Source organism: Neomonachus schauinslandi, chromosome X, assembly GCF_002201575.2.
Source record: "Neomonachus schauinslandi chromosome X, ASM220157v2, whole genome shotgun sequence".
NCBI classification, from domain to species: Eukaryota; Metazoa; Chordata; class Mammalia; order Carnivora; family Phocidae; genus Neomonachus; species Neomonachus schauinslandi.
The window spans coordinates 124,795,248-124,805,856 of record NC_058419.1 but is presented as its reverse complement, the minus strand read 5'-3'; the positions used below and the strand labels follow the sequence as shown (position 1 = coordinate 124,805,856).

Below are 10,609 nucleotides of genomic sequence, written 5' to 3'. Positions count from 1 at the left end.
GAAATCATGAATACTTGAAGTCCTCTCATACATTTTAAATCGCAGCGTGTGAGAGAGATTTAGAGAATTACAACTCATGTTCAAACTTGAGTCATCCTCTCTACCCATCAAGATGATCATAATAACGATAAAGGTAAGAGTAGCTGGTTTTTCCACATTTCCATAGAAAGCTTTTTCCAGATATTACCTCATTTAGACATTGCAGGGTTTTTGTGGCTCATGGTCTTTTGTGGGACTATGCTGTGGGTAAAATAAACGGTTTAATCTCTTATGTGGGACCGTTCTATGGGTAGAATGGGTAGAATAAACTTCAGCCTTGCAGGGGCATAAACCCAATAAGCATGGGTCTCTGCTTTCAAGAGCATCATGTTAGCCTGGAAGGGAGACACCTGATTGGTGAGAATTAGTCACATGACCCCATCTGGAGGCAAGGGAGCCTGGGAAAGGTGGTGTAACCTTTCTTCTTCATCGGCTTAGCCTGGAAGGGAGACATATCATTGGTAAGACTTGGTCACATGCCCGCATCTGGATGCAAGGGAGACTGGGAAATGTGGTGCATCCTCTCTTCATCAGCTTAGACTGAAAGGGGACACCTGATTGGTGAGATTTAGTCACATGACACCATCTGGAGGCAAGGGAGCCTAGGAAATGTAGTCTGTGCCTGGGAAACTGCACTTCACCAACATTCTGCAATATGGCAGGAGATGCGTGAGGCTTCAGGGATAGCTAATCACCTTTGAGTCATGGAAATCACATTCTTATCAACATCTTAGCAAGGGAAGGGAACTACGAGCCAGATTTAGATCCAGGCTACCGTCTGTGGCAAGGCTGCTTTTTAAAAATGTCTTCTATGTACTGAAATGGGAGTAGCATACCAAATAAAATATCACCAAGATTTTTTTAATTCCTTTTTTTGGGGTTGAAAATGTTTACAGAGTTATGTTTTCCCTCCTATGTGTGACTTTTGAAATTATCCAGATCTACACTTGGAATCCCATCTGTTCATTTCTCCATCTCTTGTTACATATTCTAAGAGAAAAAGACTTTTAAAATAAGAAATAATTATTGAGACTATATTAAGATGTGTGAAAGGGGCTGGAGACCACTCAGGATTGTGGCATTCTCCTTTATGGATGGAAGGCTTTTCATACGTCAGAGTTATCTGCTCCAATGAGGTACAGTCGGTGGGGCAATGAGTCCTGAAAGGTGCCAGGTATATTTTTATGGTGTGTCGACAAGGTGTAGCTAGGCCATAGTGCGCACACTGTGAGATTTATGTAGACATTTTGGATAGTAAAATATTCAGCAGGAAATTTAAAAATTGATTTAGTAGTCTGCTCAAATATGAGTCCTTGAATCTTGAATCCCAATATATTCATACATATATGATTTTATATCGATTTGCATATATTTTATACATTTATATATTATGTACTCTATCTACCTACCCCTCTCTCTCTCCTCTGTTTTCTCACTGCTTTGCTCTCACATCTCAACGTGTTTCTGACAGTCCAGACCGGGACTGGACTTTCTTTTTACACAATCAAAAGGTGTCATAGAGTTTCTAAAACAAAACAAATGCTTTTTTTTATCTTTCAGATGATTGACGCTACCCTCATATGTGGTAGGCACAGCTGCAGGATTTTTTTTTAAATAGGACTTTTGACCATTGTCCCATGATCCATATGTTATCTCAGTGGTTTTCTTAATAATCCTATAAAGTGAGTGGTGTCGTTGTCATCTGATAGACAAAGAAACGGAAGCTCACATAGATCACACCTAGGTTCCCACAGCTGTTAAGCGACAGAACCTAAATTCATTCCCACATCTCATTGATTCAAAGCCTTGTTTGTCCTGCTCCATTCTAATAAGCCTCATGGTTGAGCATAACCCAACCTAGCACACAGGTTGCTTCTGGTTCTCGTTCTGCTACATGGCTCTGGATGGGCAGGTCACAGCCAAAGTCACACGGTGTAGGAGCAAACCATGTCATCACTAAGAACTCTTCCTCAGAATTCAAGTCTTCCAAGAGCGTTTGTGAAGCCTAAATCGAATGCAGTGTGTAATGTGCTTTGGAAACCACAGCTAGTTTAAAAGCTCCGGAAATAAAAGCTTAAGCATGGACATAGCAATGCATATGAACTACATGCAGTGGGTAAGTCTCTGTTCTAAGCATGGTATTTTCTATCTTAACAATTACCTACAAAGTGGGTGTGCAGTGAGCTTCCTCTTTCTCCCAAGTCTGGAAACATAAGCACAGGAGGTTAAAAAACACATACCGAGGTTTGGTTGTCTATTTGGGGAGGAGGACCCTGCAACGTGGTGGAAATGAGCATATTAGACCCCCTCCAGAGCTTTAAACCATAAGAAAATGCACAGTGGGCTGTGGCACAGACTTGCCAGACCACCTATTGACTCTCGGCACGAAACCCACCACTTGTTCATCTCAACCTTGACAGATTATAATCACAGAGGCTTCTCCCTCAAAGATTCTGGTTTAATTGGTTAAAGATATGGGTTGGTGTATTGGGTTGAATGATGGCCCCACAGAAGATATGTCCACATCCTAGACCCTGAAACCTATGAATGGACCTTACTTAGGAAAATAATCTTTGAAGACATAATTAGGTAAAACATCTCTAGATGAGCTTGTCCTGGATTATCCAAGTGGACCCTAAATTCCATGACAGGTGTCTTTATAAGAGACAGAAAAGGAGACACAGACACAGAGGAGAAGCCATGTAAAGATGGAGGCAGAGATGGGAGGGATGTGGCCACCAGCCCAGGGATGCCTGGAGCCCCAGAAGCTGGGGGAGGTAGGAAGGACCCTCCCTGGAGCCTCTGGAGGTGGGGAGCCTGCACTGCCCGGGTCTCAGTGGCCCTGCCCTGCCTTGATCCTACACATCTGGTCCCCAGAACTGGGAGATCATAAATTTCAATTCTTTTAAGCACCCCCCGAATTGGTGGTAATTTGTTACACCAGTCCCAGGAAGTGATCACACCAGGACGTGAGGAATTTTTAATCTCCCCAGGTGATCACAACACGAAGCAAAGGAGGAGAACCACTGGCTTCTTAGGATGTAACAAGGTTAACTCTATTAGGAAGGCTGAATGGCCAGACACTCAGGATGGAGTTAAAATGACCTTTGGGCTTTCCTTTCCAGAAATATCGGGTCCTCCTGGAACCCAGAAACTCACTGTACTGCCCGTAGTTTGGGCCTACTTGATAAAAAGTGCAGAGAAAGCGCCACAGGATGCAGCATCCTGCGGTCTGGATTTAGTGGCAGGATGGAGGCATCCCTCCCCACATCTAGACTCCAGTCCAGCTTCCCTGGAATGAGAGCTGCAGGTGCCATTAGAAACCAAATCTTAAGGAGAATCGCCTGGGTTGGGTTTTGTTTTCCAGTGAAGCCCTGGGAGCAATCAAAGACAGACAACTGACTGCTAGCTAAGGATTTTGCTTCAGCATGCAGATTTACAAGCACATATACCAGATGTTAGAAGTTTGTGGAGAGCAGGAGTGGGGGGGAGACTATCTCTTAGTTAACATATTATCTACAGATCATAATAGAACCATGTGTGATTCCAATTAATGATCTGAAGTCACACACATCCCCATTCTGGGCAAACTGATTTAAGTGTGTTTGCTCCTGGGGGAGTGGTCCTTGTCTCCCAGCCGTCTCATTCTGCCCTGCCATCAATCTTATGATTTCTTAGTCATAAAGATGTTGTTTACCCTTCCATCTGATGTGGCCTTTGAGTCCCCTGGAATCCCGAAAGCTTTCTGAACCACATGTATGGAATCTGAATGTCTCAGGGTTGTATTAAGCTGACCTGTACATTTGTTTTACATCCTTTGAGAAGACAATAAGTGCAGACCATCAAATGCCTCTTCCTGCCATCCTAGCTTGCCTACAGTGGGACATGGCAAGTCCTTAAGGGCGTACATTGAGCCCACCTACGGAAGTGTATCTATCTATCTACCCATCCATCTATCCATCCATTCATCTATCTCTATATCTATCATCTATCTATCATCTATCTATCATCTATCTATCTATCATCTATCATCTATCTATCTATCTATCATCTATCATCTATCTATCTATCATCTATCATCTATCTATCTATCATCTATCTATCTATCATCTATCTATCATCTATCTATCTATCTATCTATCTATCTATCTATCTATCTATCAGCATCTATCTGTCAATCATCTGTCATCTTCATCTTCATCACCATCATCCTCCATATATCTAACATCTATGGCAGTGGTTCTCAACTAGAGACAAATCAGCAGTAGCATTTGACAATATCTAGAGCCAACTTTTAGTTGTCACACCTAGAGCGGAGCATGCTACCAGCATCTATGGGGTAGAGACCAGGGATGCTGCTCAAAACCCTACAGGGCAGAGGATGCCCCACCCCACAGAGTCATCAGCCCCAGATGGGTGCAGAGGTTGAGAAGCCCTCTGGCTGAAGCTCTGTGTGTGGAGCATGAACTCTTGAGGCACGATGTGTTTCCTACACATCTGGGTACTCGCAGGGCCCCTCCCTGTATCTGGCACACAGTAAAGGCTGTGCAGATATATGTGAGCAAATGCATGGGCTAATGAGTGAGACACCATCTGTGCATCCCACAGCATCATGAAAAGCCAAGCTTTTTGCTTCAGTGACTGCCGTTCATTAAAGATTGACAATCACTGTCCTTCTGTCAATACTGCCAGTCATGTTCTTCCCAAATCTTTCTCTTGACTTTTGTTTTTCCTCTTCGGGGAAGCACAACAATGACTGATTGGTGTATCTGAGGAAGGCTAGTGCATGTACCCCACATGTGGTTTTCCTAAAGAAAAGTTCATGAGGGATTTGCTAATAAGACACCACATGCCCATCCTCAGACCGTCTTGCTCCATATTGGAACTGTCACGCCCCGGGACCGAGGGATCCCACCCTGAATTCCTATCAGATACATTGTTGGAGCCACTGCCTTTGACTCTGTTTCCTTGCCTGATATACCCTTGCAGAAAATAGAATAATTCTAATGTGGTGGGGAAAAAGCAGTTTTTGAAAATTGCGCTTTACCTGCAAAATCACTTGAAATGCCCTTGCCCTGGAAAATAGTTTTATCGTTGCCCGGTTATTTGGAAAATATTATTTTATTATCAAATGTACATTATATTGACCTTAAAAATACAGTAAAGCAGTCATGGGGATAACATGTGTCCTATTTTCCATGAGCACACATTGACGGGGGGCAGGGGGTGGGTGGGGGAGACACTTCCTGGCTTTTCCAGGAGGCTCTGGATTCATTGTGCAGGGTCACGGCTTAGCTCTCTCCTGCCCTCTCCCCCGACTTCAGCTCTCAGGATAAATCCACAAACAAGGAAATTCAATACCCCAGCCTCCCATACCATAGGGTTGCTGGGGAATGTAATATAATAGCGGTTACTAAATTTGCTCAAGGAAGTATAGGGGACTTGTTTTTACAATTGTATTTCCATGCCTGCTCTCATGTATCCAAGTCTTGTAAAGACCAATAATTTATTATTTTTAATGAGACAGAAAGTATTTCTTTCTTTCTAGCCTCATCGTCTGATTGGAAAGAAAATATAAAATGTCTTTATGTAAGACATTATATAAAAAGTGAGTTCCAGGGAGAAAGTGAGTTCCATTATATAAAAAAGTGAGTTCCATATAAAATGGTAGCTGTATTGTATGAAACATGTACGTTACAAAAACATCAGTCACTGTGGTTCTAAGCCCTTATAGGGCAAGCTGGAGTTCTAAAGTGACAGGAAGTAAGTGAAAGACGGGTAGTCATTCTAGAACATTCTATCATATTAAGACTGCAGCAGGTTAACTAGGGGATGCATCTTCAATGGGGCAACAAGGCACTGATCATCTCTACGGTTTATTTTCAGTGAGTGCTCCTTAGGTGTGCCACAGACGCCCAGGAAAGCATAGACGTGGCATCTGCAATGTTCGCCCACCTCTGGTGAAACGCCCCAGAGGCGCAGGCGGCATGCCATAAACATCAACCAAAGTCTCCGGAGAGGCTGAACCGTCCTTCCTGCGTCTGCATTGCTTCCTTTCGCCGACAAGGCATAGGTCAAAGTCAACATGAACCTGAAACCCAGCTGGGGGCCACCGTGCACCATGACGGATCAGTTAAGAGTTCTGACCATCCGGCCGCGGCAGCTTTCCTTACCAATGACGCTTTGTTCTGACTTTTCAAGCAATGGTCGTGGAGTCCATGTCCTGGGAGTGGCGTTTCAGTAGACGTGGATATAAGTAGTCTTTGAGTCAGTGCCTAGGATGTTCTTCGCGGTGCACTTGTAGAAGCCTGCGTCTCTGTGTGTGGCCTGCTGGATGGTCAAGGAGCCTTGGGGATGAAGGAATCTGTTCCCATAGAGACGGGCCTGCGCCCCGGCGGTAAGGTGCGATTTGTCTGGCAGGTCCCAGGTGATCTCAGCCTTGGGAATCCCCATGGCCATGCAGTTCATCTTGACGGTGTTCCCGGGCCGCGTGTAGATGACGGGCGTTGGCTCACTGGTGATCCGGGGAGGGTACGCTATCACGATAACTGGAAAGTTCATGACGGAAGGGCCGTACTCAGTGTCCACCTTGCACACGTAGGTCCCCCTGTCGAACACGGAGGCGTCACGTACCGTAAGGGTGCCGTTTTCCCAGAGGGAAAAGCGCCCCCGTGTTTGGGGGCCCTCTAAGAGCAAGGTGTTGGGGAGTGTCCAAGAGAAGCGAGCCGGCCGGCCCCTTGGAGGGATGCAGTGCAGCTGCAGGGTCTCCCCATTGATGATACTCACCAGATGGTGATACTGGTTACTGGTCTCGGGTTTCAGCCCCACCTTCAGAGAGACCAGCCTCTCCGTGTAGCCGGCAGCGTTCCGGGCCACGCAGCGGTAAGCTCCAGCGTCCACGGAGGAGAGGCTGCTGATGTGCAACATGCCATCACTCTTATGGTAGAACCTCTGCAGCTGCTGGCCGCTCTGGAGCTCTGTCCCATTGGGAAGGACCCACAGCAGGGTTGGCGTCGGGGTCCCTGCGGCCGAGCAGTTGAGACTGATGGTGTGGCCGGCCATGGCCGTGATCTTCTCACTGACAGGGTCATGGAAGATGGGCTTCTCCACGGGCTCCAAGACAGTGAGCTGGACAATCAGCCTGGCTTCCCCTCCCTCGTTGCGACCAATGCATGCCAATTGCACGGAGTCGCTCTTCCTAAGACTCCTGATGTCCAGCGTGCCGTTGCGATGGATGGTGATCCGATTCCCATAGTAGGGGGCCGGCAGAACCACGCCCTCGGGAAAGGCCCACAAGACTCTCGGGGTGGGGATGCCTTCTGCCTGGCAGTCAATGAGTTTGCGGCTCCCGCCGGCAGCGATCTCCCGCACGGTGGTGATGGCGTTGGGGTTCCCGTTAATGGTGGGCGACTGGACGTTGACATGAATCCAGACGGTTTTCCTGTCCTCCCCCGCGCTGTTCCTGACCACACAGGTATAATTACCGCTGTCTGAGCGCTGGGCTTTCTGAATGAGGAGAGTGCCGTCCTGATATATCTGGTACTTATCAGAGGAGGTGGGGATCAGCCTGTTGGTTGGAGAAAGCCACATCACCTTGGGCATGGGCTCGCCTTTGGCTTCACAGGCCACGGTGACCACATCGCCATAGGGGACCTGGACCACGGAGTACGTCTTGTTCTGGATGGCAGCGGGCTCAGTCACCACCTTGACCCGCACCCTCATCTCATCCTTACCAACCTGGTTTTCGGCAAAGCAGGTGTAATCCCCTTCCTCCCGCATGCCCACCTCATTGAAGTAGAGGGTCCCATTGTTGAAAACCACGTAGCGCTTGGTACGGCCACCGCCGTCATCAGACTGCATGAAGGAGTTGACCAGGCTGCCATCCGGGAGGCTCCAGGAGATCTCAGGGTTGGGAAGCCCAGTGGCCACACAGTCCACCTTCAGGTCACCCCCGTAGAAGACCTTGTGGTCATTTTCCTCCTTGTGCTCAATCTTGGCCGGTTTCATGACCACGTTCACCTTGAGCACGACAAAGTCGTCTCCAACCTTATTCCGGGCAACGCACAGGTAATCCCCTGCATCTTTGTCCGTGACGGATTTCACCACCAGGGTCCCATTGGCGAACACCTTGATTCTGGTGTCAAAGCTGACCGGAAAAAAAAGAAAGAGGAGGACGTCAGTCTCCCATATGCTCTATCCTGGCTTTAGGTCACCGGAACAAAATGAAAACATGTGGTTCTGGAAACTATCTGGGCACGTGGCTGCTACTGCGAAATGTCACATTGGTTCTGCAGCCTGGAGGGGACTGCGTTGGACTGCATTCACAGGCGGAAATCACTGATTTACCAAAAATAAGAAGTCGACTCGGTAAGAGTCTGACCTTTGGCTGGCCTGGCCCTTGACTCAAGGATGTGAAAGGCAGTCAAAGACTTCCAGCCTGTTAGTGTGGGTGTACATGCATCTCGTATTTGCAGGGCGGTCAGGGCTCAGCTTATAGTAATGATAAAATCAGGCAAAATGCGACAACCATGGAGAGAATGAATCTGAGTGAACTCCATAAAGAAGTCGGGGTCCCTGCGGCCGAGCAGTTGAGACTGATGGTGTGGCCGGCCTGAATAAAATGCTTTCTGAATAAAATGCTTCAGCTGTTTATCCTTGATAATCTTGTATTATATTATCTCCCATTATGAGGCAAGAGACTGCCAAGTGGCTACTCTATGCACTGTGTAATTGGGGTTATTCCCAGAGTTTTAATGCTAACATTGGGTTCTTTAGAACATGGCAATATTGATGTGACGTCTTCTTCCCTAGAACTTGTACCTAAAGCTGGATGACATTCACCAGCCAGCACCCCAAGCCAGCGTTCCATTCCCCCATGTGAAATGATGATGTTGGACCTAAGCCCACACACCTCTGGGTTAGTAGTTCAAAAGCTTTTCAGTTTAAAGGAGCCAATAATGGGGAGAACAATAGGAAGGTCTTCACTATGTATGTGACCTTTTTTTAAATATTGAGGTGTCCTTGTGTGTCAGACTAACATAACATAATAAAATTAAATTAAATTAAAAAAAAAAGAACTCATGTTTTGAATAAGAGGTGGAAAGACTTGGGAGGTTCTTCCTTTAGAAGTGTCCAGACTGAAAAATCTCGATTACACATAATTTATAATGGTGGTATTGGAGAAGGAGGGGGTTGAATTTAAATGCATAAATAATTCCTGAACTTTGCATTATTCGAACAGCATGTGTGGAACTGTGTTGTGGAGCTACCAAAAAAAAAAAAAGAAAGAAAGAAAGAAAGAAAGAAGAAGAAGAAGAAGAAGAAGAAGTCTGCCTATGGTTGAATCAACCTGATTATTGTGAATAAAATACAAACAACTACTAACAATGACCAAATAAACTGTTTTGTTGGCCATGAGTGCAAATCAAGTCAACATAAATCAGCAGGAGAGGAGCAGACAAAGATATTTCAATGTGTCTTAGAGTTCAGAATCCAAAACTTTGTGCAGTAGCTCATGTCTGCCAGCATTTTGAAACTTCAAAGTGGTGATTCCTAGCCTCGGTCATAATCACAATCCATGGAGCAACCCAGAAACACAGACATGCCTACCCACCGCTGGGCATCGGGCTTCAAGAAAAGTTCCAATATCTGTATTTTTAAATAGTCCCAATGTGAAGGGAAGGCATAGAGCCCGCCCTTTTATAAAACTCACATGGGTTGTTTAATCACACTTTCCAAAGAATGTAATTAGTCCAAATTTAGTAATAATGAAGCCACAGAGACGGAGATTTATGATTTATGGGGAGATACTAGTAGATCAGTTCACATTCGTAGTGGGATCACATTCTTTTGCTGCCATTCATTCAACACTGCCTGAGCCGTGCCAAAAAGAGCTGAAAACAGTTCTTCCGCACATGGCAGTACATCTGCCGAGCTGGGATATAGTCCAGGGAAAACTGCGTACGTGGTATTCTGGATGGAGTGTGCAAGGTTCACTAGGCACCACCCAACTGTCTAAAGTTAACAGGCTGCAAGAAAGCGCGTTTGCCTTCTAACTGCATTGGAAAGAGAGGGGGGAGGCCAGGCACAGCTGCTCAGAGCCCCTGAGCACTGGCTTCCCTCCCTGCGTCCTGGGTGGGACGGATGTCCACATGCATTCCTGCCTGAGCTGCCGGGCTGTGGATGCTGGAGACATACCATAAGCCAGGGTTTCTCCACCACGTTCCATTTTGCCAACCATTGTCTCTGTGCTCTGTATCTTGAGACATGTATTGAAGAGACATTGGCACTTTTGGATCTAGCCCATGGTTTCTCAGCCTGGGCACTGCTGATATCTGGGGCTGGATGACTCTCTGGGGTGGGGCTTCCTGGGCACTGTAGGGTGCTGAGTAGCATCCCTGGTGTCCACCTACCAGATGCCAGTGGCAGCTTCCACTCTAGTGCGACAACCAAAAATGTTCCCAGTCATTGATGAGTGTTCCTGGTGGTGCCATCTGTCTAGCTGAAAACCACTGAGATAGATGATAGATAGATAGATAGATAGATAGATAGATAGATAGATAGATAGATA

At 46.4% G+C, this 10,609-nt stretch overlaps 1 protein-coding gene across 1 annotated transcript in view; it reads right to left on the bottom strand.

Moving 5' to 3' along the window:
• Positions 1-5,153: 5,153 nt before the first annotated feature.
• Positions 5,154-10,609, bottom strand: part of MXRA5 (matrix remodeling associated 5) — a 23,946-nt gene continuing 18,490 nt past the window's right edge. Inside the window, exon 6 of the mRNA XM_021683725.1 lies at positions 5,154-8,185. Coding sequence (XP_021539400.1) covers positions 6,277-8,185 — 1,909 coding nt within the window. The 3' untranslated portion in view covers positions 5,154-6,276. The remainder of the gene's footprint in view (positions 8,186-10,609) is intronic.